We start from the raw sequence: 27,431 nt of genomic DNA, 5'->3' as shown, positions 1-27,431 counted from the left end.
AGTGTTAGGCGCGTTGGCCAGGATCTTGAACAATGCCCTGGAGAGGAAGGGACCTCCCGGGGGTCAGCGGCAGACAGTTACAAGCGTTCTGTAAACTAACTAGCATACCGGGCTGGTTATTTGTTCTTCCACGTTCTCATCTAAAATTACTAGGCGGGGGATGGATTGTTGAAATCTGGGCGGGGCAGGCGGCGGTCTAGGGCTTGGCCTCATCATTCAGTTACCTTGGGAGCATGGCCTCCACCCGCCATCCTTTTCCCCACGGCCCGCTACTTCACCTCGGAAACTGAGGCCCTAGTCCCTTCCGTGGTTGTTCATTTCTCAGGGAATAGAGGGCAAGGCCGCGAAACAGCACGCACTGGGGCAGAAGCAGCCCTGGTTCCCGCCAGGGGTCCCCAGTGGCTTCCAATTAGGAACCGCCTCCAAGTCGCCACCGCCCGCGCGCAACGCCTTCTGGGAGATGTAGTTTTGACCGCCCCTTTGTCCTTGGTCTCCCCAACCTCGTTCCCTCGCCCACTGGAGGGTGAATTACAACTCACAGATGCGAGTGGGGGCCTGAAGGGGAAGGGTGGTGTGGAGAAGCTGGGGCGAAGGCACGAGGACGAGGACGAAAAAATGGGGGTGTTATTGGTGCAGCCGGACATTGGGCCGTTCCAGAGGCTGCAGCTACGGGACTTGGGGCTGGAAAGCCGCGACGCGGAAGGGCCCGGGGCGGGTCCGGCTCGCGGTGGGCGGGGCCTCCAGGGGGCGGGCCGCGTGCGTCACGCGGCGTGGGCGGGGCCGCTGGGGGTTGTCCGCCCGCGGCACGCACAGTCGCCGCAGCCGCCCAGCGCTGGTCCCGCGGTCGCAGCTCCAGTCGCATCCTCCGCCTCAGCTGCTCTTTCCGTGGCTCGGTCCCTCGGGCACCAGGGCTCCCGCGCGCCGCCGCCTTCGCCGCCCGCTCTCCCCGTCCGGCCAGACGCAGCCCGCGAAGATGGTGGACCGCGAGCAACTGGTGCAGAAAGCCCGGCTGGCCGAGCAGGCGGAGCGCTACGACGACATGGCCGCGGCCATGAAGAACGTGAGTCGCCTTCCCCTCCCCTCCCCCCGCCACGCCCGGCCCCGCGAGCTCCGGGCCCAGCCGCCCCTCCTTGTCCCTCTCCCCCGTCCTCCATCCGGGTGGGGTTGCGGGCCGTCCTGATGGCGAAGAGGACCCGGGCTGTGACGCCGCCCGGCCCGGCCTGTCAGTCCCCTAGGCCCGGCGGCGCTGCCGCCTTTGCCTCCCGGGGCCGCCGAGCGGGGCGCGGTCGCCCCGGACTGAGCCTGGCTGCGGGGTCGTGGGTCGTCGCGCGCTCAGGGTCTGCTGGGAACCTGAGCGGGCCGAGCGCATCCTTTGTGCCCCACGTCCCCTCCTCCTGGCCTCGGGCGTGGGGGCGGGGGACCGCATGGATGCGGTTCCTCTTCCCCTGTCCCTGGTGTCTGGGCGGCGCCTTCCCCATTCACTCAGCTGCCCGGCTCCTTTTCTGCGTCCCCCTCCCCGCCCCCCCGCCCGGCTCCTTCCCTTGTGACAGGTCCTTTGGGACCTCCCCAGGAGAAATCGAGGCTGTCGCGAAAATAGGGGGTCCACGGGGCAAAATCGAAACTAGTTCACCTTTTTTATTACCCCCTCACCCTTAACAAAAGGCTCCTCCTGTCGCCATCCCCCAAAGCCAAGGCCTTCAGCTATTAGGAAGAGGGGGTGGGGGTTTTTTTGTCTCCCTGACCATTTCGTTAATTGTTCTCCTCAATATTCTCTCCATCCCTCACCCCTACCATGTTTTGTCATGAAAAGGACAGGTCTTAATCTTTTCTTTTTTTTTTTTAAAGGTGAAAGATAGCCGATTGGTTCATTTTTGATCTCTCTCTTTTTTTTAATACACCCAGTTACTGAAATTTTCTGTCATTTGGGATTTTTTTTTCCTTATTCTTTTTTTCTCCCCTCTCTGGTACTGCAAACAAAGCGGTGGTGGGAGGCAGTATCAAGTCATTCCAGAAGATTCTGCATTTGTCATATTGCAGAGAGCCTAGACTGGGTGGAGGCTGGGAGGAGTTGTTTAAAATGGGGAAAAGTCTTTTTTTTTATTATTTGTTAGCTACATCTGAGGCTTTTATATATTAATTTTTTTAAGCAAGCGTGCTCTTATGCCAATGAAAAGAGAATACTGATCACCAGTTGTCGCATTTTGTCTGGAATGCAGCTTCCTGTCTGTACTGCACCATTTTGTCACCACATTTATTGAATGGGCTGCCAACCAGCTTGAGATTAGAGGCCGGGGGGAAACCATTGAACATGATGAAATGGTCAGGGTGTGTGTGTGATGAGCTCATTTTAAGGATATAAGTCTTAACACCACCACCTTCATGTTTAGCTTCCTTCCCTTATGTAACTGAGGTCTTTGAACTGCATCTCCACTTAGAAGTGACTGGAGGGGCAGACACATTAATGAGAATGCAATCGGTATTAGAGATGAATTCTTGAGTAGCTGTGCGGATTGCATGAAAAAATGACTGTTAGATTGAAACCAGTTACATTAACAACAAAAAGTAAAAAAAAAAACGTGTTTTTTTCCCTCATAAAGGAAGGGAGTCGATTCTGGGAATATGGGAGTGCTCCATTCCTTAGTATATTACCATGGTTACTGGTTTATGGTTTAAACTCCGCTGAGAACAGTTGCATTTATAACAGCTGTCAATGTTGAAATTGAACATCTTTTCAGTTCGAGCTACTTCGATTTGTTTTAATTCTTTCCCCTCCATATTTCTAGTTTTCACAGGCAAGTGAGTGACCTCGCACCTATATCCATAGCAACCCAGTGATGTCACACACAATGACACAGAGGCTGCAATGCACCTCAGGGCTAGGGCTGGTGGGGAGTCTGCAGATGGCACTGGTCCAAGGGAATGCAGAAATGAAGACATCATTTCCCCCTGATAAAAAGAGACCTTTTCCATAGACTGAAACTGTAGGTGCAGGAAAATAATCCGTATTTCAGGTGCTCTTGGGAATGCAAATCCATGACCCTGAGATAGGCCTTGCTCACACTATTTCTCATTTTCTTTAGGGAAGTTTCTGAGAACCCATCAGACATTTTTAAAATCCACTCCACTTCATTGAAAACATGGGCGATGGCGGACTATATGATCATCGTGTGTGTGTGTGTGGTGGGGGTGTTGCAAATAATCAAGATGCCAGGTTGTGCTTTAAAAATCGGGGATGGTTGAATGTGACTTCCTACTGGCCCATTTTTAATAATCGTTAAAAAGAAGAAAAACCTGCTACCAGCTAATTATGAAATTCCCTTTAGGCTGGGCTTTGGTGAAGTTTTCTTGCAATATTTCCGCTCCTTCTACTTGGCCAGAATGGAGGACAGGCCATTTATCAAAGGAAGCCGACCTGTTTTCAGTCCTACTGGTCTTGCCTGTGAGGCAATAGGCTTCTTCCCTCTGGCCCTCGTTTGCCTCATCTGTAAAATGGGGCAGTGCCTACTTGAAAACGAGTCAGTGAGGGTTAAATAAGAAAGGGCAGGTGCTCACTTCTGGCCCCTTCCATTTTTGTGAAAGTGATTTTCATTATAGAGAATTTGGCTCATCCAGTTAAGGTAAGTCCAAAGAAAATGCTACGCCTGTGCTGTTCAACTTTCCTGGTAAGCGAGGGAATTACATTTATTGGCGCTTAGGAAATGATCCTTACATAGAATAACATTTTTCTGGCATTTGTGCAGAGTGGTGGTTGTCTGTGGGTGACCAGAGTAGATCTAATTGGCAGTATTTGGAAGGGGGGGGGTGAAGAGAAGTGGACTTTTAAGATGATTGTGTGGTCTTAAGGTAAGGACAGCAGGACCATCAAGATAATGTTAAACCAGTGGTTCTCCCCCTTCCTAATGCCATGACCCTTTACTATAGTTTCTCATGTGGTGACCCCCAACCATAAAATTATTTTTGTTGCTACTTCATAACTGTTACTTTGCTACTGTGATGAATCGGGTGATCCCAGTGAAAGGGTCGTTCAACCCCCAAAGGGGTCGTAACCCACAGGTTGAAAACCGCTGTACTAGACACTATTGCCCAGTGCTTTGACCCTTCAAAGCCTCTTGAGAAGTTCCTATGTGAACCAAGCTGCTGGGCTCATCTCAGGAAAGAGAGGTACATTTGATTTCTGTTTAGCTGGTGTAGCTAGGTGGGGCAGTCTGGGGTGGTCAAGGTTCTTACTGTCTCTCAAGCATTCTATTTTTTCCTTTTTTTCTCTTCTTGCTCTTCCAGGAGGGCTGGATCAATAGCCAGTATCACTAATGGGGCAATAACACCTCTGGGGGCTCCTCCTAGGTGGCCCCCTGCCAACCATTGTTCCAAGTCTGGCGGGTTGCTTTGTTCTTGCCCTGGGGCTAGAAGCATGGAGGGTTGGCAGATTCCCCAACACCAGAACCATGGAGATGCAGGCCCCAGTGCACTGTGCCACCTAGGTAGTCTTGGATTTTGTGTGTTTGTAGGTAGAGAGATGCTGTGGAAGGCACAGCTCCAGACCCTGGATAGGATCTCATCTCTTTACTAAACCAAACCATTCTTCAACTAAAGCATCAGAAAGTAGAGAAAAGACAGTTTGATGTTGAGGTAAATAGTTCCCATCAAGAAATGTTGAAGTGCGCAGTTCAGGAGCATCCGGCTCGTGGGCTCAGTCTAGTTCTAGAACCTGAGAGAATGATCTCTTCCAAGTGATGATGGGCCAGAAGGTAGCTGGTCACGGCTGAGGGGATGTGCCAATAATGAAGTGTCTGGTACGGCTGGCTGTGTATATTTTCACGTCGGGACCTTTCTAGTGAAAATTGGCGGAGGAAAGGAAGGCGGCAGTGCTCGCTTCAGTTTGCATTGTGCTTTTAATTTTTTAATTATGGCCTTCTAAACCATAAGGTGCTAGTCCAAATAAGAATAGTGTACTTGGAGTGTGAGCAAACCATCAGCTACCCAGAGGTTCTGGAAAGGTGCTGGTGTTCTCACTACAACTCATTTCCAACACCAAGGCTGACTTGGCTATGAATGACCTCCCTACTGGGTGGTGGCAGCCCCACAGGAACCAACTGGTAGTCATAGGCGTGTGTCCTGAGTTACCTCCTCACCTCCAGGATCATCACACTTTAACTCGTGATCTGGCAGAACATCTGATTATCCTGTATCCTGAGAATTCCATGGATGAGGAAGGAAAGAAGCAAGAACCCGGGATGGTTTTTGTGTGTGTGGTGGTGAGCTCCAAAAAGGTCATGGAAAAAATAAATCAGAATGAAAAGATAGTGGAATTTATCCATCCTCCTTTTCTGAGTTGTTCCTCCCCAGTCTGACCTTGGAGTTGCTGCCATCAGTCTGAATCCATGTGGCTGGATCTGAGCATGTGCATTCACCACTCAAAACAAACGGAGTTTTAAAAATCCCAAGACAATATACTCCGCAGACCTTAAAGATGCACTGGCCTATTTTGCCATCAATGCAGCTTTGATTCTGTGTCCGGAGATGTCAATACGGTATAACCAGCTGGAGGTTTTAGTCACATAGATGTTGGCAGCAGAATTATTTATAAATAAAAACTTTGGACCCACTTAAATACTTAAGAGGAAAATTGCTAGAACAAGGATGCACTCAGAGTCATGACTGAGTCGCTGGAAGCACTAGCAGCGTAAGAAACTATTCTGGGAATCACTCGAGTGAAAAAGACAAGGAACAAAAATCGCCTTAAAAACTAGAGGAAAAGCCGGATGCAAGATCCTGGGATGGGGGAGAAACATGCTGGTCCTTCCTGTCGTCAGGAGTTAATCTCACTGATGACAGTGTTCCCAAAGTTTGGGGGCCTATAGAAAAGCACAGCATCGCCCAAATTGAGATATGTCCTAGCTTATTCTCCCTATCATGTTCTCATCCACAGCCTCTATCTTGCCTCAGATCCCCTGTGTTCTTCCTGGCAGGGAGGGTCCTTTTTAACCAACCAAGAACTGGTAGTGCAGTGTCTACTGGAGAGTAGAGTACCGGCTACCATAAGCAACTGTATTTCCTAGATCTAAAAGAAACTAGGTGCAAAGTTTCTTTTCCACAGTGGAAACAAAGTGGTTTATGGTACCAGTGCTACACTGTTTAGACCCAGGGGTTAATTGGAGGAGTCAGTTGCTAAGCTTGAAAGTGACACAGTGAACAACTTCAGTGTTGGATTCATTTTTCCTCAGCTGAAGAAATGCCATAGGCCCCGAGTGTTTAAAGCCTGCCTCTTGCTCTTCCCTCTTAGCACGCACTCACTCACTCCTCCGTACCACCACGCATGGCAGCTGTGCTTACTGCCCAGCCAATGGGGGAGGCATTCCTCCTGAGCCTCGGGCACTGCATGGCCAGCTGCCCAGTGTCGTCAGTGTCAGAATGCCAGCTCTGACACCTCACTTCTGGTGACAGGGAAAAGGCTGGCACTACCCCTGGGGCCTGTTCACCAAGTCAGGATCTAGGTCTCTAGGAGCCAAGACCAAGGTGTTTCATATGGAAACTTAATGTCATTAAAAATCTGTGTGCCAGAGCTTTCCCGTTTCTGTTTACCTAGTCACAGCCGAAAGTAATGCCTCTCCCAAAAAAAGCCCCACCAAAATCACTGCCATCAAGCTGATTCCAACTCAGTGACCCTGTAGGACAGAGTAGAACTGCCCCGATGGGCTTCCAAGACTAGATCGTTACTGGATTAGACAGCCTCGTCCTCCTCCTGCAGAGTGGCTGGTGGTTTTGAACTGGTAATCTTAACAGCTCATCATGTAACCCAACCTATGTCATCAGGGCTCTTAAAGGAATGCTGTTACGGACATTCGGCTCTAGTTAAATCTCTTCAGGACTCACTTTTTTTCTTGTGGGATTCGCTGTTAAGGAATGAGACCCTGCTGGTTTGGAAGGACAGGAAAAAGATACTCAAGACTTTTTATTTTTTTTTATTTTTATGTGCAGATAATTTTATTACTCCCAACAGCAGTAGCTAAGGTGTCAGCATTCTCACCAGCCCGCCAACACCAATTTCCATAGTTGGAGAACCTGTGGTGGGGAGGGGAGCCCAGTCTTTTATAGCACATAGTTTTGTCCCACGAAAGAGAGGGGATCCGATCCTACTGCCAGCTAGTAAGTTCCTCTGCCGGGAGCCGGTTTCTGTCTTTCAAGGCTGAGTGCTCCACAAACCTGTTACCTGTCGAGTCAGCTCTGACTCATAGGTCTGGACAGGGTAGAGTAAAACTAACTGCCTTACAGCAAATAGCTTTTTTGTGACAATTCCAGTTTTTATTTTTTCTACCAAAGCTAGGGTCCAAACCGAAAATTCAACCATTGATCTCAAATTGAATTTTTTTTTTGGGGGGGGGGAGGGATTTGTGTTGATGGTTTTTCCTTCAACAAGCTTTCTACCGCTCAAGCCTTGTAAGTGGGTTTGATTTAAAAAAAAAAAATCAAAATTACCATTCTCATAAAACCAGGTTTGGAAGTTCATCAAATTGACAATTGATACTGAAAAGAATTGGGGAAGGGTAAAAGCCTATGAGGTATAGTGGTAGCCCACTCCACCGCCTCACCAAAAAAAGAAAAAAGACCAAATTCACTGCTGTAGAGTCGGCTCCGACTCCTAGTGACAGAGTAGAGCTGTTCTCGCAGGTTTCTGACGCGGTAGCTCTTTATAGGAATAGAAAGTCTCATCTTCCCAGGAGCAGTTGGTTGTTGGCGGTGAACTGCTGCCCTTGCAGTTAGTAGCCCAGTGCCTAACCACCACCCCAGCAGGGGCCTGTAGCTTGGTCCGTGCCATCAGAGTCAACTAGATGGCAGTGAGGTTTGAATCGGTGCTTGGAAGCAGCCTCCAGCTTTTCCTCCTGCAGAGCAGCTGGAGGGTTTGAACCATGCCTGTTCAGTTAGCAGCTGAGAGCTCAGCCACTGCTGCCAGGCCTACTGGACGGCTTCTAGATGGTCACGTTTGCTGCCTTACATCGAGTACTGCTGCTGGTTTGTAGCAGAGGGTAGAGGTTTTACCTTCAGAAGGGTGATGTAGTCGGTAATCTAGGTGTTCTGCCATTGCAGTTCTTCCTCTCCATTGGAAGGGCCTTCAGAAAAAGACTTCAGATGTTGGAACCAGGACCATTTATTGGGGAGGGGAAAAGGATTTTAACTTGCATTTCTATTACTCCCCAAGCAAAATTCATTGCCATTGAGTCAATTTCCGACTCATAGCATCCCAAAGGGCAGAGTAGAACTGCTCCCTGTGGTTTCTGAGAGTGTCACTCTTGATGGGAGTTGAAAGCTTCATCTTTCTCCAAGGAGGGGCTGGTGATTTGGGACTGCTGACCTTTATGACTAGCAGCCCAGTGCGCAACCCAGTATGTGACCTTGCTTCCTCCCATTGGAAGAGCAGTGTGTTGAAATACAGAACACGTTTCTCTTAGGATAGTCCTAAAACACATCACACCATATGTGTGTAATTTGTTCCTGTCCGCCATCATGGTTTGATTTCACATTTATTGCAGTGTGTGATAACATCCTTCAACAAAGGAGAACATGAGATTGTTCATAGGAGAAGGTAAGTCCTGTGGCCATGCTGTGCTGGTGTCTCATGGGTGCTGCTAAGAGGGGGATTGGAGGAGTAGAACTCACTGGAAGGGACACATGCCTAATCTTGTGTACCATTTGCAGGCATGTGATGGGGAACACTTGAGTAAACATCAAAAAAGAAAGAGAGAGATGCTAATCTGACCATTCCTTGACCGTCTCGGCAGGTGGAGAAATGTGTAAGGGGTTCTTGATTCTGATCCAGAAATTACATAGGGAAGCTGGAGCAGGGGTGAGCTGTTTGTTATTGATTCCACCCCCCGCCCCACCCCCAAATTGGACATCTCGTATGCCTGGCCGTAACAAAATTCAAGTGGAATTAAAGAATACAAAGTTTTGAGGGGTGGGTGGGGCTGCAGGGACACAAACCACCGGGGAGAATGTGGTGATAAATGACAAAGACTGTCATTTATCCGATGACAGTCTGGTGATATCCACAGGGTGATGTGTGCTCCTCACAGGGGGTATAAGGGGAGAATTCCTAAAGGAAATAAGCTCTGAGCCCTTTGAGGGGAGGGGAGAAAGGTTGGAAAGGGGGCTATTGAGGCCGAGGGAGTTGCATGTTTCATTGCAGGATGTAGAGAGAACAATCTGTTACATGATTTCGTTTATCAAGTCACAAAGGATTGGTTGGCCTTGCCCTTAAACTGTGGCGAGTCATTGCATGGTTTTAGGCACAAGAGGGTCATGATCCAGTTTGTGATCTGGAGAGAGCACAGTGTGGGTGGAGATGGCCTCCGAGGCCAGTGACAGGGAGAGACCCATCCATCCGTAGAGGACCATGAGGGTCCCTTTTAGAGTTATGAGGGCCTGGACAAGACAGCGGGGCACAGGAGGAAAAGGTGGGCTTGTATATTGTGGCAAATAGGTCTGTAACAGAACATTGGGCAGCTTGACATCCTTCTCGTGTTCGCTTCAGTTCTGCTGATTGGTGTTTCTCGTGGAAGGGGGTGGGTAGCTTTTTGAGAGAGAATTTGGTGACTGGGGATAAAGTCTGAGGATGGAAAAGATGGATTCAGTATCTGAAAATAATAATCTATAATTTATCAATGGTTTGTGAGAGAGGGCGGGCCGGGCAGGGAGGGGGATGAAATGTATCAGGGATTCAAGTGGGAAGAGAATGTTTTGAAATGGTGGAAGCATATGTGCAAATGTACTTGACACATTAGGTGAATGTATGGATTGTAATAAGAGATGTAAGAGCCCCCAATAAAAGTATTTAATTAAAAAAATAATGGCAAAGAAAAGAAAAGATGGATTCCGTTGTGGCTGCGTTGAGTTTGCACTGACCTTAGGGGTAGAGTCTTAATAGTTGCAGCCATGCATTGACAGCCAGAAGGTGAAACCTGGAGTTTTATTTTAACCTGAACTTTTTTAGGGGGGAGGGGGGAGAAGTGTCATTCTGCATACTCAGGCAATTAAAAACTCATACACTGTAGCCCATAATCCAGGATATAAAGCATAGATTTGCTTTTACAACCCCTTCTTCCCCCTCAGTGCCCTGGAATTATCCAAGCCACGCCCAGGGCAGTTATACACACTTTGGGAAACACTGGTCTAGATGTTTAAGTGACAGCCTTGAAATTGACTTAGCTTTTTTCTGTTGAGGTAGTGGTGAGTGTGGGGAGGGAGGGGGGCAGATTGGTGGAGGTGATACTGGGCATGGACAAGGTGTATAGGGTGCGCTGAATTTGTACAAGGATTTCTAGACAGTGTATGTGCATGTAAAGACCCACCTGAAGTTCGTCTAATCTTAATCTGTAGTGATGGCATCTTAAACAGGTTTTTGGTTGGTTTATCTCCATCTGACTCTGTTAGGACTGTTTGAGCCGAAAGCCAGGGCACCAGAAACTTGACTTCAGTGTCAAATAATTGAATGGATAGAACTGAAGGGAAAAAACGAGAGGAGAAAGACCAGCCCTCCAGCGAATTTAGTAGGGTAGGGAGGGCACTGGAGTGACTGCCATTTATAACAGCTGGGGTTTAGAGAGATTGGTTCTAGTTAAGGTCAAAGGTATGGTGTGGGGGCAAGGAAAAGTTGGGATGAGATCACTCAGCTGCTTGTAATGAATTTTCAAGAACACATTTGGAATAGCAGGAGCTTATAGTTCTTGTGGAGAAAAAAATGCATAAGGTTTTAACAGATTTCAATGGGAATGAGTGTGATGTGATTTTCAGAAGTTTAGTTTCAAGACTTGAAAATCCAGTGTAGAAATAAGTTAATAATGTCAAAGTTGGCCCTTGCTGATATCAGTCAACCAAAAGAGATGTTTACTACTGTTCACAACTGTGTGAGTCCAGGTATTGGCCTCCCTCAAGTTGGACTGAAGCCTCTACATGGCCTTTCCCTTGAGGTTTACCGGGTTTCACGTGACCAGGGACTGTTCTCAGGAACAGGAGGAGGCATCACCACCCCCCCCCACACACACACACAAAAGCGCTTTCAAACCTATGCTGGTTTCATACTTGCTAATACTTGATCAGCTAAAAGCACATCACACAGCCGAGCTTCAGCTAGTAGGGTTGAAAAATACATTTCATGGGAAAAGCAGCCAGGTCTTACTGAAGAAGAGGGAGTGGGAGGGTATGTATACAGAGTTGGGAGGGATTACTAGGGCCACTTCTGTAAATTACCTGGGCTTGATCCATCCTGTATAAATTCATGCTCCTCAACAAACAGAGGTGACTGCTAGGGTACCATGGTGATTGACTGGTGAGCAAATGGTACCTGCCCTTAAGGTCTTTTCATCCCTGAAATCAAACCTACTGCCATCTAGTAGATTACAACTCTTCGTGAGCCTGTATAGCAGTGGTTCCCCACCTTCCTCACGCCGCGACCCTTGCATACATTCTCACGTGGTGACGACCCCAACCATACAATTATTTTTTTCCATACAATTATTTTCATTGCTACTTCATACCTAAATTTGCCACTCTTATGAATTGGGCAACCCCTGTGAAAGGGGTTGTGACCCACAGGTTGAGAACTGCTGCTGTGTAGGGTTTCCAAGATTGTAAATCTTGATGGGGCAAACAGTCCTGTGTGTCTCCTGAGAAGCACTTGGTAGACTTGAACCCACCAGCCTCTCCGGGCCCAGGTCTAGCCTACAGCACCACCACGCCCAGTGCCACCCAGGCCATTCCTCTGCAGGGTTTCCAAGGCAGAAACTGTCTATGGGAACAGATAACCTCAGCTTCCTCCACCCGGCTTTTTCATTCATCCTGCCTGAGGTTTTCTAACCCTCAGAAGACTTCAGGAAACAAGTGTAATAATTGAATTGGATCTTGAAAGATATATCACCTTTTCTTCATGGGTCCTGAAGTTGCTTTTTTGGATATCAAGACTAGCATGGTTGGAAGCAGAAATATAATGATGTAAGGAAGAATAGGAGTATAAAACAGTGAACTATGCAAAGACCTGGAGCTTGAAAACCAAGAGGGAAGGACACACTTGGCATATCTCAAACGATTACAACTGAAGGACCTCCCCCGCCTCCACCCAAAGGCGGGGGGGGGGGGGTGTCTAACGTCACGTTTCAATATTGAAGGATGCTTTGGGGAAAATACTGCAAGATAGAGGAAGCATCAAGAGAAGACGGGCAGAATACACAGTCACAGGACCAAAAAGAAAGGTCACCATAAGTCATCTTAAGAGGTAGCTTATGATCCAGAACCAATGCCATTGAAGGCATTAGCAAAAAGTAAGGCTCCGGGAATACCAGTGGGTATGCTTCAGTGAACTGAAACAGTGCTGGAAACACTGATCTCAGTCAAGACATTGAAGACCTGCTAACCAATTGGGAGAGATTCCTATTTGTGCCCATTCCAAAGGTGACCCAAGAGAATGCAGAAATTATCAAACAAAAGTCTTAATATCACAACAGGAAAATTTTGTGGAAGATATTTTTTTTAATGGTGGCAGCAACAACTGACAAGAAACTCAGAAATTCTAATTCAGAAAAGGATGTGTACGAAGGGATTATCATTGCTGCTGTCAGGTGGATCTTGGCTGAAAGCAGAGAATATCAGAAAGCTGCTCACTTGTGTTTTATGGACTGAGTGGATCATTGTGAACTATGGATAACATGAAGAAGAATGGGAATTCCAGAATACCTAATTGTGCTCATGTGAAACCTGCACACAGACCAAGAGTTGATTGTCCAAACCGAAGAAGTGGATGTGACTTGAAATCAGGAAAGGCAGGTACAAGGGTTGTATTCCAGTCACCGTATTTATTGGCATGCTGGGCAAATAATCCAAGAAGCTGGACTGTCCTGTCAGACTCCCATCAGGATTGGAGGAAAGCTCATTTATGTACAGCCTGCAATATGTAGGTGAAATAATCTTTGCTTACTGAAAGCCAAGAAGCACTTACTGAAGATCAAAGACCAGCCTTCAGTATGGGTAGCAAATCACTGTAAAGAAAAATTCTCAGACCAGACCAATAGACAACATCATGATAGATGAGAAATGATTGAAGACGTCAAGATTTCATTTTACAATCAAATGATGTTTTATACTGGGTAATACATTGGGAGGTTTAAAATCGCCAGGAGGGTGCATGAGTGAAGGTCATAGAAACACTGAGGAGAAATCCAGACAGCCTAGGGATGTGAGGATGGCTTTACCTGTTGAAGATTTAACTTTGCCTTAAAAAGACACCCTAAAATAAAATGATGCCTAATAATCCCTAAAGGAAGAATTAAACAGCCTTCTCACAACAGGTGTGCAAGTAGAGAGAGGAAGACAAAAGATAATAGTTCAATTCGCAGGGTTTGGAGAAGGAACAACCAATTCAACTGCCCCTGAGTTGATTCTGACTCAAGGCCACCCTCTTAGGGAAGCAGAAAACCTCATCGTTCCCTCTTGGAGTGCCTGGTGGGTCCTACAACAACCCAAGTCAGAACACAATACGCCACCAAGGCTCCTTGTGAAGGGAAAGGACCCCTTAGTTTGGAAGGAAGGTGCAGATTGTTTGCTGACTCAGGGAAAGTAAATTATGTTCATACCGGATATACTCGTGTATAAACTGGGTTTCTTCAGCACATTTTTAATGCAGTTTTTGCGGTAAAATTAGGTGCCTCGGTTGATACTCAGGTTGACTTATACTCAAGTATATACGGTACATTTTTTTTCTTGACGTTTCTCACCAAACTGGTGAGATTGAAAGAATAATGAAAAATGTATTCGTGGGGAATGTAACTTTCCTAAATATTTGTTTTTTTTTTCTTTAATCTTCGCCACACCCATGCAGTGAGCAAACAGTCCCGCTTGTTACCCTTTTTGGAGAGGCTGTTGAGAGGCCTTTAACTTGCTTCAGGCTGTTTGTTCCCAGGCAGTGGTGGTGCTTATTTGAAGTCCCTAAGAGAAGATCAAAGGGCTCCTGTGTGAGATCTCTGTGTAAGACCCAGGGTTTGGATGGAACCTGAGGTGTTTGGCCCTCAGCACTCTTGGAACAAAATGAGCCAGTATTTGAAGCCTAGCTTTTAGGGTGGAGAAACCTTTGGCTGGCAGAAAAGTAAACAGTGTGCGGTGTGTGGACGTGCTGCACCAACTGGGGGGAAGCTTTTGGGGGAAGCCCATTCATTGAGATAGTGCCCACATGCCATAAAACTCTCCCACTCACTGTCCCTCTGTGATGTGTATGATGTTCAGAGTAACATACCTGTCGTCTCCATGAGGAATCCCAGAGCTTTCTCGGCACCCTCAAAAGAAACCTTTCCCCACTAGCCTGGTCCCTGGGGCTCAGTCGGAACCCTACAGGCTCAGTGCCTGTGTCTGCCATGGAGTCTTGATGGGTGGGGCTTCTCCGGAGAGCATTATAAAAGGACTTCCCTTGGCTTGGTTAAGAACTAGAAATCAAATGGGAAGCCTAGGAGATGTGCAGCCAAGGGGTCTGGCTTCTGTTCTTGGGCTCAGAGCCCTTTGAACCAGGAAGAGCAAAACCTAACCCTGAAGAGTTCTCTTGGGTGGGGGAGGGGGGGCGCAAAAAAAAGAGGAATGGCGATTTTTGGAAGAGCCACCCACCCATTCCTGGTATTGCCAAGTTATCTTATAGAATTCTTGGCTTTGCCTCCCCCCCCCCTTTTTTTCCCTACATGATAAAAATTGATCTCAAACCCAGAGTTACTGTTTTCAGGATTACATACTGTGAACATGCCCGTTAAATCCAAGACAAAGCTGCCCTGGTCCACGTGAGGAGATGGGATACAAATGGAAAAGGTTTAACTACTAAGAGGGACAAGTGGTCTTTGGGAAAAATGAACTATACACAGAGAAGAAACTGGCGATGTGGTAAGAGCAATGATTAATTCAATGGGACAAGGGTGAAATCTATAGCTTTCATAGTGTGCTTATCATTCCGAAACTCTGAGATGTGAAGTTTTCATACCACTGAAATCCAGGCCACAGAGGTGAGGTGGTGGCATGGCCAGCACGAGTGTGTGGGAGCTGGTTTTGGAGACCAGGGCACACTGGTTGATCTGAAGCTGCTGGCTCCAGGCCAATCAGAACAAGTTTGGTTTTCAGAGTGGGTTTTGAACTGTAATTGTAGGTTTAATTAATGGTAAATTAAAGGGAAGCTTTGTTTTCCTGGAATAGGTGGTATTTGGTACGGGTACAAATTCAGCTTTGCTCAGCCTTGACTGCCTCCTTGTCACTCTTCTCCGATCTATCTAGAAATAACTGTGATTATACCAGTGCTGTTTGAACTCCTAGTGACCCCATGGAGTTTTCTAGGCTGTGATCTTGACTGGAGACGATTGTAGAGCCAATGGGTGGGTTCGAATCCCCTGCTGTCCTGTTAGCAGTCGTGCATGATACCATTGTGTGACCAGGCCTCCCTCCACCATTCAAGAGTCCCCACTGTTGCTTGGGCTCCCAATGCTCCCTTAACTCACAACCTGTTGACTTTTCTCAATCACTCAGGTTTAATAAGTCACCAGAACAACTTGTATGAAAAAGCCAAACCCACTGCCGCTAAGTCGCTTCTGACTCATAGTGGTTTGTAGGATGCCGGGTTTATTGAAACTGTAAGTCTTCCTTTAAGTCTTCATGAGAACAGACAGCCTCCTCTTTCCCAGCACAATGGCTGGTGGACTTGAACTGCCAACCTTGTGGTCAGCGGTACAACGTTTAACCCTGCTACACCACCAGAGCCCTAATACAATTTTACTGTATGGGATACAAAGCAGGAGCAGCGTAGAGAAGATGTAGGGGTAGAGCGAGACCTGGGGGAGTTCCCAACACAGGGCTCCCTGCCTTAAAGAGGGTGACCTCCCCTCAATGTCCAGAGCTCTTACCTGGGGCTCTCCTGCGGCCTGCAGGTACCAACCCCTCATCCTGTAGTGGTCATGAGGGGAACGTGGAGTGGGTCTTTCTGGTCTGGCCAGCCCTGCTCCCTCAGTCACCTCATTGCCTCGTCGGCCTAAGTTGTAACCCAGATGGGGTCTGAAGGCCTTATCTACGCTTAACTTTCAAGGTTTTTAGAGATTATCCACTAGGGTCACTGTGAGTCAGAATGAACAATGGAAGTGGGTTTTTATAGGTTTGTTTTTGTGGGGGGGGGTGTTTTATTTTTTGAGGTTTCATCCTTAAGATAAAGGACCAAAGCCTATATTGTTTGGGTAAAGTTCATGTAAGCCCTCCAGCTCCCTATTGACTGTCACAGTGGGAGTCTGAGCCCCAATTGAAGGACAGTTGCTGGGGGACTATTGTGCAGTGGATTGTGACTTGGTGACCCACCAGGAGCACTAGGAATACTGGACAGTTTCCAAGGCTGTCGTGTATGCAGGGAGACTGACTGGCGGTTCCAAACCTTTAGTTAGTTGGCTGAATGCTCTCAGGCCCCCTCTTCAAGTACAGTACCATGCCTAACCTTAAGGTTCCACTCAATGTAAGTGAGAAAGCGCAGAGAGATTTACAGTCCTGGAAACCCTCTGGAGGAGAGCCCCTCTGAGTCGGAGTTGATTTGATGGCAGTGGGTTTTGGTAAGGTACTCTAAAGCCAAAATAGAGCTTTCTAAATTTTGCCTTACCATATAATCTTTATTGAAGTAGAAAGCCTCATCTTTCTTCCAAGGAGGGGCTGGTGATTTCAAGCTGTTTGCAGTTAGTAGTAGCCCATGCTAACTTTGTCCCGGGCTAGGTGCTCTGGTATCGTACACAGTAGGTTCCGTGTTTTAACCCACTGTGATGCCAGGCTCCTAGCCGGCAAAGAGAAGAGGCTTTGAAATCAGAGGGTGCTGCTGTGCTAATGGTCTGGCTTTGTTTGGGAAGAGTCATCTTAGTGATCTAAGTTATGACTGTAGAGTAAGTTTCATAACTTCCTTGAAAGGCAGCTCTAAAAAGACCAAAAGACTTGTTAGCATGGTTATCAGGCAAAATTGGGTATCCTTCCTTCCCTTCTCCCCTCCCCTCCCTCATTTCTTGAATGAGATATGAATTGTACCTGACACTGTCCTGTTTCTTTCACATTAGTATAATGTTTTGGGTGTTAATCCATGCAGTGGCATATACTTCATTAAGTGCTGGGTTTTCAGCAGTAGCTAAGTTTGTTACCTCCTAATTAAAATCCCCTCAAAGTTTCCTAGTTTGGTGGCTGCCCTAAGGGCTCTGTTGGGGGGGTCCTCTAGTGCAGATATGTCTGTGTGCCCACCCATAAGATTGAGCACTGTGGTGGAGAGCTGCTAATATTTGTGTCTTCTGCGCAATGTGGCAGATAGTCTAGAATTCAGTGAGTGCTGGTTTGAGTCATTTATGGCCTTTAAAGATACTCTTCTGTGTCACCCGACACACTAGGTCAAGATGCTCCGGTGGCTATGTCAGGGGTCCCAAAGATTGGTTTGATGGTTGACCAGGAGTACTCTCAGGACTTGGCATGGATGTGATTTCTTACAGGAAAAACACACAAAGTGGCAAACTCCACAAAGGGGAAAGGTCCATGGGAGGAAGCCAGGTGAAGCTTCTGAGAGTCCTCCTCCAGGGGACTGGCACAGGATGTGCGTATCTTTCCAGTAGTGACATGAGACAATATTGTTACATTCCATGTGTGAAGTTTCATCCACCAGGAAAGTCCTTTGAGGCCTGGTCACCCTTGCACTCACAACCTTGTGTGCACCGACATTTCAGGTGCCCAGAGGAAAGAGTTGCTTCACATAGACCACATTGCACAGGGTAGCCACCCTGGCAAGCAGTCCTTTTTCAGTATGGCATCCTCAGGTTTGGGTGCCTGTCCTTTGCAGAGCATAATTAAGGCATTATTAATTTTTAAGAGTTTAGGGCATTTTACTCAGATAGGCAAGACACCATTCCAGCTGATTTTCACATGTCTTCTTCCTTGAGAGTAGGTAGGACTGTCTTAGTGATTACTTGTATCAGGCAGAACCAAGCCATGTTCATTTGCATTGGTGAATTCCATGCCCTGCATGGTGTCTAGAGAGTGGGGACATTATGCGGACACTGCCTTGTCATCTTCTGTCTTCCAGAGGTGTTCACATGGAGCCATTGTTACATGCACTTTTTGTTTTGTTGACAGCAACGTTTTATTGTAAAATAAGAATTGAATATAAAAATGGGGTTATACAAGGTGGGGAGGGGTTTCAGGGGAAGAACCTGAAGATGTGTGCTGCACAGTGCAGAGACCCTGAGCATCTGGGGGCAGTGATACAGATGGTGTTGGACACAGAGCCATTGTCGGAGCGGGACTCCTCCAGGGCATGGGACAGGGTGAGATGTGAGATTTTCTGTTGGTGCTGAGGCTTACCAAGAGCCGAGAGGGGACTTGGCTAGGCCAGCAGAAAAGGGGCGTGACAGCTCCCTTCCTCTAACCAGCTGCCCAATGGCCTGTCAGCCAGCAGGGCTAGGGGGTCCAGCACCGCTAAGGGGCAGACCCAGGTGCCATGTAACCAAAACCACAGAGGGTTCGAAGGCCAGGCAGGTGGGACCCTTGGAGTTATTCATTCAGCCTTCTGTTTACCTCGAGCACAGGAAAGCCCACGAGGTATGGATCTGCACCTTTTTTTTAATAACCTCTTGGCCCGAGAAGAGGAGACCTGGTGGCATAGTGGATACTCATTGGGCTATTAATTGCAAGGTTAGCAGTTTGAAACCAACAGCCAACTCTACTCCCATAAGGGGTTACAGAGTCACTATGAGTCACACTTGACGCAGTGGCTATTAGTTTTTGTTTTGGCTTTTTGCCATGATAAAAATTCTCAAATTGTAGGCATACCAAACAAAAATGCCTATTGGGGTCAAATGCTACACCTACCATTTACTAGCTTTTGGATGTGAATTATGCTTCTTTGTGAAGATTTTCTGCGTATTTATTAAATCCGAGTGGAGTCGTTGTGTTTTTAATGAAGGCCCCTCACCATAACTATAAGTTGTCATCTTTGTGTCATATTCTGCAAGGTAGAAGTATGTTTAAAATTCCAGATTAATTCCAGTTTCATTTAAGATTAACCATTTTAGGTTGCAGTCATTCTAAGGAAGGTTCTTGATGCAGAAGTTGATGGTTGATTTGTTTTCTAAAGGCAGCACTAGCATTTCGTAACCCCGAGCTCTAGTTAGTTAGACAGGCATCAGCACACATTGCTCCCTTGGATTGGCCAGTCGGACTTGATTTGCAGCAGGTGGAGATGTAGCAGTACAGCTGTCCCCCCCCCCCCCCCCCCGGCCCCGCACCCACAGATCCTCCTAGTGGGTCTTTTAAACCAGGTTTGTAGGTAAATCAGAACATGTGCCAAACCCAACCGCTGCCACCAAGTTGATTCTGATGCTAGTGACATCGTCTCCCCCCACCCAGTAAGCTGTCCTGAGACTAAATCTTTACAGGATCCACAGCCTCACTGTTCTGCTGCCAAGTGGCTAGTGGGTTTGAACCACTGACCTTACTGTTAAAGTCAGGGGTCCTTAAACTTAAACAGTGGGCCAATTCACTGTCCCTTGGACCCGTTGGAGGGCCGGACTATAGTTTTTTAAAAAAACAAACTATGAACAAATTCCTATGCACAGTGCACATATCTTATTTTGAAGTGAAAAACAAATGGGGCAAAAACACCCGGCGGGCCGGATAGATGTCCTCGGTGGGCTGCATGTGGCCCGCAGGCCATAATTTGAGGAGCCTGGTTAAAGCATAGCGGTTCAGTGCTTACTCAACAGCACCACCAGGACAGATGCACACAGTTCCTGTTAGCCCTGTTTTAGTGCAAGAGAAGGCAGGCTAGTTGCTAAGGGAAGGTGACTGTGATGAATTTGCTGGGAGAAGGGGCTGGTTTGGAAAGTGAGGGTAAATTTACATAACATTACAGAGGCTAAGTCTAAGTGGGTCTTGAATTTGTGTTTGAAAACCAGAGGACTTACTGGGGAGATGATTTGAGCTTTAAATAGTTTCTGGCTCCTGAAGCAAGAACAGCATGATTTAGGGGAAAGGCCAAAGCTTGATCTCAGTTTCCTGAGGCGCTCTGGCTTCTCAGGTTGCTCGAAGCCTGCCAGCTCTCTGTGGTAACTTCTGTGAGATAGGTTAAGGTCCCAGACACAGCGGTTCTCAACCTGTGGGTCTCCTAAGACCATCGGAAAACACAGATTTCGGATGGTCTTGGGAACCAAGACTCCTCTATCCGCCTCCAGGCGGGTCCGCTCACGTGCAGATACACCCACCTAGGAGTCCTTGGCGTGAAGACTGTTCCCTATGCTGCACCCTGCTTCAAATCTTGTTTTTGTGATTCATCACTGCTTGAATTATGTTCAATTTGTAACAATGAACATACATCTTGCCTATCAGATACTTACATTATGATTCATAACAATAACAAAATTATAATTATGAAGTAGCAATGAAAATAATGTTATGTTTGGGGGTCACCATGACAAGAGGGAACTGTATGAAAGGGTGGCGGCATGAGGAAGGTTGAGAACCTCTGCTCTAAGGACTGCCGGCGCTGTATGGTAACTTCCGGGAGATAGATTACGGTCCTAGAGTATGGCTGGCTAGGCAGGCTGCTGTTGGTAACTTCCCGTGTGGAAAGGCAGTGACCGTGAGAGAGCAGGATGAGGAAGCAACATGGCACGGAGAGGACATGCCCGATAGAGGAACTAGGGTCTTGTCCTGCAGTGCGGCTGAGAATTAAACGTAAGACCCTCAAATTCTCCCGGAAAACAAGGCTCACTTTATTGCAGCACGGCACTGCCTTGAGCGCGTCTGAGGCCCCTTGATAATCGTCTTGTAAAGGAGACAGACGTTTCCGTTCTACAGACCGAGAAGACGTTCACAGGAGTGAAGGGAGCTTGTTCAGGGTGGACCTGGGACATTGTGACCCAGGTGGGCTCTGTGACTTGAGCACTTAACTTATCTAGTCTGAGGGGTAACTAGTCCAGCTTCAGCCCAGAGCAGTGGGTCTCAACCTTCCTGATGCCGCTATCCTTTCATACAGTTCCTCGTGTTGTGGTGACCCCCCAACCATAAAATTATTTTCGTTGCTACTTCATAACTGTCATTTTGCTACTGTTATAAATTGGTCTCGCCCCACAGGTTGAGAACCCCTGACTGGGTGTAGAAGGTAAAAAGGCACAGGAGGTGACCAAGTTTAGCCTTCTTATTCTGAAGCAGAGGTTCACATGGGGGTGGGGGGATGTTGAGGGGTGGAAAGAGGGGCTGTGAAGCAGAGCCCTCTGGGTTTCCCCGCTCCGAATCTCAAAGTTACCAATGCCCCTTTCTCAAAACAGAGTCATGATGTACACGCGGGGCTTCAAAAAGTTCATGGAAGAAATGAAATTGAAAGATGACAGAATTTTCCCGTGAGCTTTTTGAAGCCCCTTTGTAACATTTGAGAGGGGTTTTATTTTTAAGTTCTAATCAGCTAGTGAAATATTTAAGTTTATGTCCTTATCAGGATAGTCTGACAAATAGTAAGGAAAGGTGCTGATTTTATGTCTTTTGAGAAACATGTGGTGTCCGGTGGACCGAGCCTTGTATCTGAGTTGGAATATTGAAATGAATCACCATAAGCACTGTGCAGGAAGCCTACTCTGTGCCCTATGTACAAAGGGAAAGCAAATGATTCAGATGTAGAATGCAGTCCAGTCCACCCCCCCACCCCCAAAAAAAAGGACCACTAACTTTCTCATAGGTATCCCCTAAGCTCCACATTTAAATGGAAAACCATGCAGATGGTGCTGGTGGTCCGGGACTTGGGTGGGCTCTGAGACGGAAGCAGCCATTGACACTGGGAGTTGAAGGAAAGCACGGAAGAGACGGTGGCTCACAGAGTACCCACCAGGAAATGTCCCTGGCATCAGTTACTGCCCACTCACTGGGTGAGAACACCCTGGGGGGACAGTAGAGCGATTGGGGGGAGGGGTTTAAAAGCAGATGTCTACACTGTATCCTGGATTATGAACTGTGGTAAAGTTGTTTTAATTGCCGGGGGTATGGACTGGGAGGGTGGATGATTTTTTTTTTTTTTTTAAGTGTGCTTTCTGAGGAAGGAGCAGGCCAATAAAAGTCTGGGAACCTACAACTTAGTATGAAATCGGTTAGAGTTTGTGACGTTAACTTGAAGCCAAAGGACGAAACTGAGGATATAGCCAGTCTTCTGTGAGGCATAAAGCAAGAGACTGTTCTGGGATTCTCAGGGTTGTGAGTTAAGGAACCATTGGGGCAGATAGTACAGCTTCAGTTAACCAGACAAATGGACCAGACTTTGCTTTATAGAAGTAACATGCCAATTTGACAGTTTGCTCTGCTTTGAAGGGCAAGCAGGCGAGTATTGTGCTTGTGATCCTGAAGAAAGGATACAAACTTCTGGATATGATTTGTGTTAGAGAAGGGTGAATGTGGGTGACTCTGGATGACCTTGTTAGGAACAAAATAGTAACGTATATACTCGAGTATAAGCTGATCTGAATATCAGCTGAGGCACCTAATTTTACCACAAAAAAACTGCATTAAAAATGTGCAGGAAAACTCGGCTTATACATGAGTATATACGGTTAAAGCCCTACCCTTCATGGAAAACACTCTCTCTTAGGGTAGTCAGATACTTGACATTAGGGAGTTTAGCCTAATTTACATAAAAGTGTTGGTGACTTGATTTAGTTCTTTCATCATAGGCAGTTTGATTGCCCTACAAATATGAACATGGGGATTTTTCATTTCATCCAGAGTAATTTGTCCTTGGGATAATGAAGGCAGGAGCTTTGGTGGGGGCATGGCCAAGCACTGATTCCTGCTGGCCACTTCAGCCCTGACTGCTTGCTTCACTTTCTCTCTCCATTAGTTGACCTTGCTAATTATGCTCACTCGGACCCTGCGACAGAGATCGACTCCCTCTTCCATTGAGTCCATTCCAGTGACCCTCGATAAGGGTGTTCAAGGCTGTATCGATCTTTATGGAGTTGGACAGCCTCATTTTCTTCCCCTCTGGACTCGGCTCATAGGTTTGAACCATTCGTCTTCCAGTTGGTAGTCCAACACTTACCCAGCAGCACCACCAGGCCAACTTAGATCTCATCAAGTTTCCAAATGTCTCCGTGGTGAGACTCTGACTGGTTCCCTCTGCTTCACTTCCTCCCCGAGGCTTGTAATTTGTGCGGTTTTAACGCAGAAGCAGAAAAACAACCTTGTTTCTCAGAAGTCCACTTGGAGATTAATCGGTGTGAGACGGTGCTCCAGAAAAGATTGTGGGGAAAGGGGACTATAGGATAAAGGGATTTCTCCACCTCGAAGGCCACCTCGAAGGCCACCTCGAAGGCCACGCCCCCAGCCCTCAGGGATGGGACTGAAACGGACAGAGCGAGACTAGGACAGAGGCGAGTCTGTCTGCACTGTTGCTGAGGTACATAAGTCCCGGGAATTGGGATGGTATATGGTGCTACCTGAAAAACAGCTGGCATTTGACAAAGCAGATTCAAGTTTGATTTGTCTTTTAACTGGTAGCCTGTGTGTTTGCTCCAAGAACTGGGTACATGACAAACCTGTGCCCTTTGCTAGGGAAGCAGCCCCCAGCAGTGGTCTTACTCCTTCTGAGTTTGCCCCCGCCCCATCCACCGCACAGCCTCGCTTTGCTGTTAATCATGGACTGATAACAGCTCTTTGGGTTTTATTAGCATGAAAAAGATTCTTGGCTCAATTGACATCATCGGTACCATAACCGCCTGCTCTCTCTCCTCTCCTCTTATCAGGTGACCGAGTTGAATGAGCCGCTGTCCAACGAAGAAAGAAACCTCCTCTCGGTGGCATACAAGAATGTCGTGGGAGCACGCCGCTCTTCCTGGAGGGTCATCAGCAGCATCGAGCAGAAGACCTCTGCAGACGGCAACGAGAAGAAGATCGAGATGGTCCGTGCGTACCGTGAGAAGATCGAGAAGGAGTTGGAGGCAGTGTGCCAGGATGTGCTGAGCCTGCTGGATAACTACCTGATCAAGAACTGCAGCGAGACCCAGTACGAGAGCAAGGTGTTTTACCTGAAGATGAAGGGGGACTACTACCGCTACCTGGCCGAAGTCGCCACCGGAGAGAAGCGGGCAACTGTCGTGGAGTCATCTGAGAAGGCCTATAGCGAAGCCCACGAGATCAGCAAGGAGCACATGCAGCCGACCCACCCCATCCGGCTCGGCCTGGCGCTCAACTACTCCGTTTTCTACTATGAGATCCAGAACGCGCCCGAGCAAGCCTGCCACTTGGCCAAGACCGCCTTTGATGACGCCATCGCCGAGCTCGACACCCTCAACGAGGACTCCTACAAGGACTCCACTCTCATCATGCAGCTCCTCCGCGACAACCTAACGCTCTGGACAAGCGACCAGCAGGACGACGACGGCGGCGAGGGGAACAACTAGGCCCCGGCGGACTGGCAGCGCACGCTGATGCTACTACTGCAGTCTTTATTTTTTCCCATGAGTTGGGGGTCGGGGAGGGGAGGGGGAAGGAGGGGTGCCCTTCCTAGGGAGGAAGCCCACACGACACGTCCTGTCTTTGATCGCCTCTTTGACATTTTTGCCAAAACACCACTAGTGGGAAGTCAGGCTCGCTGTGCTGGCATGGGCACGGCAGCCTTGCCCTGGCCCCGGCGTCTGGACTGTTCTGTAGAGGAATGCAGGTGGAGCTGTCCCGTCTTTACTTTAACTTATTGCTAGATGCTAGCTAGGGTTTGCCGACAAGAAGGAAGTGTACGTGGAGCGGCCCTCGATCAATAAGTTTTGTGGTTCCAGGAAGGATTTCATGTACATACGCTCTTATGTTTTGGGTACTTTCTGTCTCTTCTGTTTCAGTTGTGACTTTTGTCTCCCATCCCTGCAGGGTGTACGCTACCAAACAAGGAAGAATTTAAATCCCAAATTGACAGACTCAGAATGTAAGGTGTACTCATCCTTGTGGTTCAGGCCTTGCCGGCTCTTTTTTTGGCTGTTTGGATTAGCCGACAGTGTTAACACTCAATCGCAGTTTACAGTGTTTCTACATTACAGCCATCTGTGTGACAGGAAGCCGTGAATAAGGTGTCTCTTTCTTCACGAGTCAGTTTGGCTGTGCTTTGCGCTGTGGCCGTAGCCAGGTGGGTTTTTCAGTTTGCAGGGCCACACGGCTTGCCTGAGGGAAGCAAAGCCCCCTGAGGTTTTGGCTAACAGGTGCTTGGTTTGGGTTTTGCCCTTTACTCACTGGTTCCCTTTAATAGAAACGGCGCCACAGAACAGTGGCAGTTCAGGTCTGTGGACCATTCCTTGGGTTGGCATTTGTAAAGAATATTCTGGTTTCCTCCGATGCCATCCAGCTGCTTCTTCAGGGATGGCACTGCCATCTCCCTCTCACTGGGTTCTGTTTCCTCTGAGCCTGTCCCCACCTTCCACAGTTGGTGTTGCAGCTCTTTGGTTGTGGAAGCTGGGCGGTCTATCCGAGAAGGTCTGTGGTGTGTGAAGGTCTAGGTGCCAGAAGTGTACTGGTAGAAAAATCCAGAACGGAAAGCTAGGCTCATAGCTGTCCTGTCAGACTTAGGGCCCTTGGCAGTGTGGTCAGTTTATCCTCTCTTGAAAACACTTTCCTTAACTAATTATTATAGGAAGATCAATTAAAATCGTTCCCAGGTAATGAGTATGCCCTCCTATTTGACCAAACGCTCGTGTGTGTGTGTGTGTGATTTTTCTTCTTTTGTTCTTTTAAAGAAAGCCTCAAAGTCTGGATAGTCTACTTCTGGGTCCTCGACGTGTGTGTGTGCTTGGGTTGAAGGAAGCCACCGTGTATACTCTAGTATAAGCTGACCTGAATATCAGCCAAGGCACCTAATTTTACCACAAAAAAACGCATTAAAATGTGCTGAGAAACTCAGCGTATACACGAGTAGATACAGTACATCAGCGTCCACACACATTCTCACTTAGCTGGGTGGAGGCCCTGTCTCTCCTCTGGGATAGATTGGTTCTCTCTCCGTGGAAAAGTGACCTGCAGCGTGTGTGTTCCAAGCTTGGTGTTCGTTTTGTGTTTTTGTTTGTTGGGTTTTTTTGTTTGTTTTTAAATAAAACAAGTAACCACGTGAGTTCTCCCAGACGGGTAAGGACAGCAAACTCAATTTGTCCGCTTGCTTATCTAGGCCAAGAGTGGTCTGATGCTAATTGAGGCAAGAGTGCCCCGGCGCCCAGACTTGCGCTTGTCCAGCGGAGCAAGGAGGCGTCCTGGATCCCGGGTGGCAGCCAAGGTAGAATGATGGTGCCCGATGGCCGTGGACTGAACGGACTCTGTCTCCTGGCATTGTTGACCAGCTGCAGGACTGTCCCTCGCAGGCCCCTCCACATGTACCCAAGAGGAAGTCCCAGGGAATTTGGTCCTCCCAGAAGAATCCCGGAGGAGAAGGCTCTGCCGCTTCTGTGCCATGACAGAAACCAGAGGGACACGCCGGCCGGCTTGGGGGGAGGGGGGTCCTCAAATCTGTCTCCATGTCCAGTGTGAGTGGTGGTGTGTCCTTCCTTGTAGCATTTGGAAATGATTTACTGGAATGACAAAACCTATTTCTGAAGACAACGATGACAAAAAAATTGTGTTTTCCCCTTGAATTTCAGCTTTGGCTCTGGCTGCTTTGTAGACTTTATGCAAGATCCAAACCAGCCCTGAGGGCTAAGCCAGCAGAGGGCCGTGCAGTGTCAGCAGCTCGATTGGTCTCTTTTCTTTTCTTTGTTCTTAAAGAAACGCACTTGCCTCCGAGCCTGTCTCCCGTGAAATGACTGCTCCTCCATCACTCTTCTACAATATTGTGCATGCTGGTGTTGTATTTCTCTACCGTAGCTCGGCATTTATTAACTTATACCGTAGGTGTTATGTATTCCTATGACAAAAAAAGAAAAAAAAATGAAGTCTTCAAAAAAAGTTTTTGAAGTTCTTTTGTTTGTTTTTTAATTTTATTTTTATTTTTTCCTTTCGGGGGTAAAGTTTGCTCTACCAAATAGTGATTGTAACCAATTGATCTGTTTGGGATGTTGCTATAGTGACATGCAGTTCTCTATTTTGTTTTTTACAAAGGGGGTGGGGGGAGCCAAAGAAACACCAGTGTTAGCTTAATCTTAATGTCTGGTGTTTGTCATGGTGAAATTATAACTATTACAGTGTAGGAGAACAAAAGCTGTGTTCTCTGAATGAGCCTCTGTGCTTTATGTCATGTTATGCAGTGAACTATTTTTAAGGTCTAATCAGTGATCATTTTCCCAACTCCCTGTTGCGCTGAGGGATTATTTCACACACGGACCATTCTTAGCCGTTTTCCTCAGTGATGGAATATCATGGGTGTGAGTCATCATGTAGCTGTCATACATTGAGCAAATAAACTTACAGATCGGATGTCA

The 27,431-nt window shown here is 47.5% G+C and overlaps 1 protein-coding gene across 1 annotated transcript; it reads left to right on the top strand.

Annotated features, from left to right (window-relative positions):
• The first annotated feature begins 813 nt into the window (after positions 1–813).
• YWHAG (tyrosine 3-monooxygenase/tryptophan 5-monooxygenase activation protein gamma) lies at positions 814–27,431 on the top strand. The gene is made up of 2 exons (XM_075564889.1): positions 814–1,060; positions 23,790–27,431. The coding sequence occupies exons 1-2, from the start codon at positions 974–976 to the stop codon at positions 24,444–24,446; spliced, it is 744 nt and encodes a 247-aa protein (XP_075421004.1). The 5' UTR covers positions 814–973; the 3' UTR covers positions 24,447–27,431.

This window comes from Tenrec ecaudatus, chromosome 12 (genome assembly GCF_050624435.1).
Source record: "Tenrec ecaudatus isolate mTenEca1 chromosome 12, mTenEca1.hap1, whole genome shotgun sequence".
Taxonomy (NCBI): Eukaryota; Metazoa; Chordata; class Mammalia; order Afrosoricida; family Tenrecidae; genus Tenrec; species Tenrec ecaudatus.
This window is presented reverse-complemented; position numbering and strand designations above follow the sequence as displayed.

Excerpts from the sequence above, each read along its gene's own strand:
- YWHAG (XM_075564889.1), top strand. The coding sequence starts at position 974 with ATGGTGGACCGCGAGCAACTGGTGCAGAAAGCCCGGCTGGCCGAGCAG. Across the intron at positions 1,061-23,789 it reads TGGCCGCGGCCATGAAGAAC|GTGACCGAGTTGAATGAGCC; the intron begins GTGAGTCGCCTT and ends TCCTCTTATCAG.